General features: G+C 64.6%; 1 protein-coding gene across 1 annotated transcript in view; it reads right to left on the bottom strand.

Annotated features, from left to right (window-relative positions):
• TRPM5 (transient receptor potential cation channel, subfamily M, member 5) overlaps window positions 1-1,077 on the bottom strand; it is a 25,136-nt gene extending 24,059 nt beyond the window's left edge. Inside the window, exons 1-2 of the mRNA XM_011988257.1 lie at window positions 961-1,077; window positions 35-297 (exon numbers count right to left, since the gene is read on the bottom strand). Coding sequence (XP_011843647.1) covers window positions 35-297; window positions 961-1,077 — 380 coding nt within the window. The remainder of the gene's footprint in view (window positions 1-34; window positions 298-960) is intronic.
• Between the last annotated feature and the right edge of the window lie 436 nt (window positions 1,078-1,513).

Below are 1,513 nucleotides of genomic sequence, written 5' to 3'. Positions count from 1 at the left end.
GTGCCAGGTGGGGTGGAGAGTCAGGGCCTCAGGCCGCTGTGTGGGGTGGGAGCGCTGCCCGTGCCGGGTGGGGTGGAGAGTCAGGGCCTCGGGCTGCCGTGAGGGTGGGGGCTCACCTGTGCTCTGAGCCACCTTCACCAGCCCCTTGCGAAGTACGTCCCGCAGCCAGGACTTCATGGCGAAAGGCTGCTCCTCACCCACAAGGGACACCACCAGGTTGGGGGCTGGCAGGTGCCACTCAGCAAGCAGCAGATCAAAGAGCACAGATGGGGCCACTCCGCTCAGCACCCGTACAAACTGCAAGGCGGGGGCTGCAGCTCAGGGCTTTCGGGGCACGGGGCACGGGAACTGCTGGGCATTGGGGTGGGCTGGACACAGGAGTCACTGAGGAGGTGCTGAGCATTTGTGGGCTGCACATGGGGGGCACTCAGCACTAGGGAGGTGTTGGGCATCAAGGGCGCTGGACACGAGGGAACACTGGGCACTGGGGAGGTTCTGGGCATCAAGGGGGCTGGACACAGGGGGCACTGGGGAGGTGCTGGTTCCTGGTGGCAGGTAGCAGGAGGAGAGTGGCCCCCAATACCCCTTTTGGGACAGAGCCAGTCCTCCTTTGACCTGCCGTGTGACCTGAAGAGTCCTGACCCCTCTCTGGGCTGGCATCCGCCTCAGTGAGCTGAGGGCACTGGTCAGAGGTGGGGCCTTGGATGCACCTAACCTTGCACCTCCGAATCTCTCGGGGGGACCTCAGGGGTCCCGGTTATCGCAGGGAGGTAGGAGGCTGGCCAGAGCCACTCCCTCCAGCTCTGGAACTCTGCTTGTCTGGGGGTCTGAATATGGCCCCCGGGGAGCAGACCCCAGGGGTGGGGAGGACCCTGGCACTCAGCTTCCAGGGAAGGAAATGGGGGCTCATGGGTTCCAGGTCAACACAGACATCGCCCGAGGCCTGGGGACTGCCCCTACCTTGCCTCGCTTCTTCCCAGACCCTCCAAAGTCGACCTCGCCCCTGTGCAAGCCTAGCCCCTGCCGGTCTTCAGCATCCCCGGGGCTTCCGGTACGGGGGCCTTGGACATCCTGCATGACGGCCTCTAGAGATGCAGGGATACCCCGGCCCTTGAGGGCTGGGAATGCCCATCCCTGCCTCCCTCCTCTCAGGGGGTGGGTGCTGCCTTCCCCTAGGAAGCCCCTCTCCAGCCGACATGCACAAGGAGACCTGGGGACTGCCCCAGGCATCTCTGCCCCAGGGATCTTCTCTCCAGACGGGCCCTGCCCAGCGACCCCCTGCAGCTCTGTCTCTTGCTGTAGCACCGCCCCAACCAAGCTCCTTTCCAGGTGAGGATGGGATGTGTGGGGCTCTGCCACTGGCTCCTGGTTCCTCTACTCACCCCACTCTGGGCACCTCAGGTCAGCCACACCTGCAGACGATTCTCCAGAGGCCTTTTGCGGGGATGACCTGGAAACTCTGGAAGACTCAGCAGAGGCCTTGCAGCCCCCTGGCCACACAGCCCACTCACTC

Source organism: Mandrillus leucophaeus, unplaced genomic scaffold, assembly GCF_000951045.1.
Source record: "Mandrillus leucophaeus isolate KB7577 unplaced genomic scaffold, Mleu.le_1.0 Scaffold325, whole genome shotgun sequence".
In the NCBI taxonomy this organism is placed as follows: Eukaryota; Metazoa; Chordata; class Mammalia; order Primates; family Cercopithecidae; genus Mandrillus; species Mandrillus leucophaeus.
Note: the sequence above shows the minus strand (reverse complement) of the source record. Positions and strands in the feature narration are given on the sequence as shown.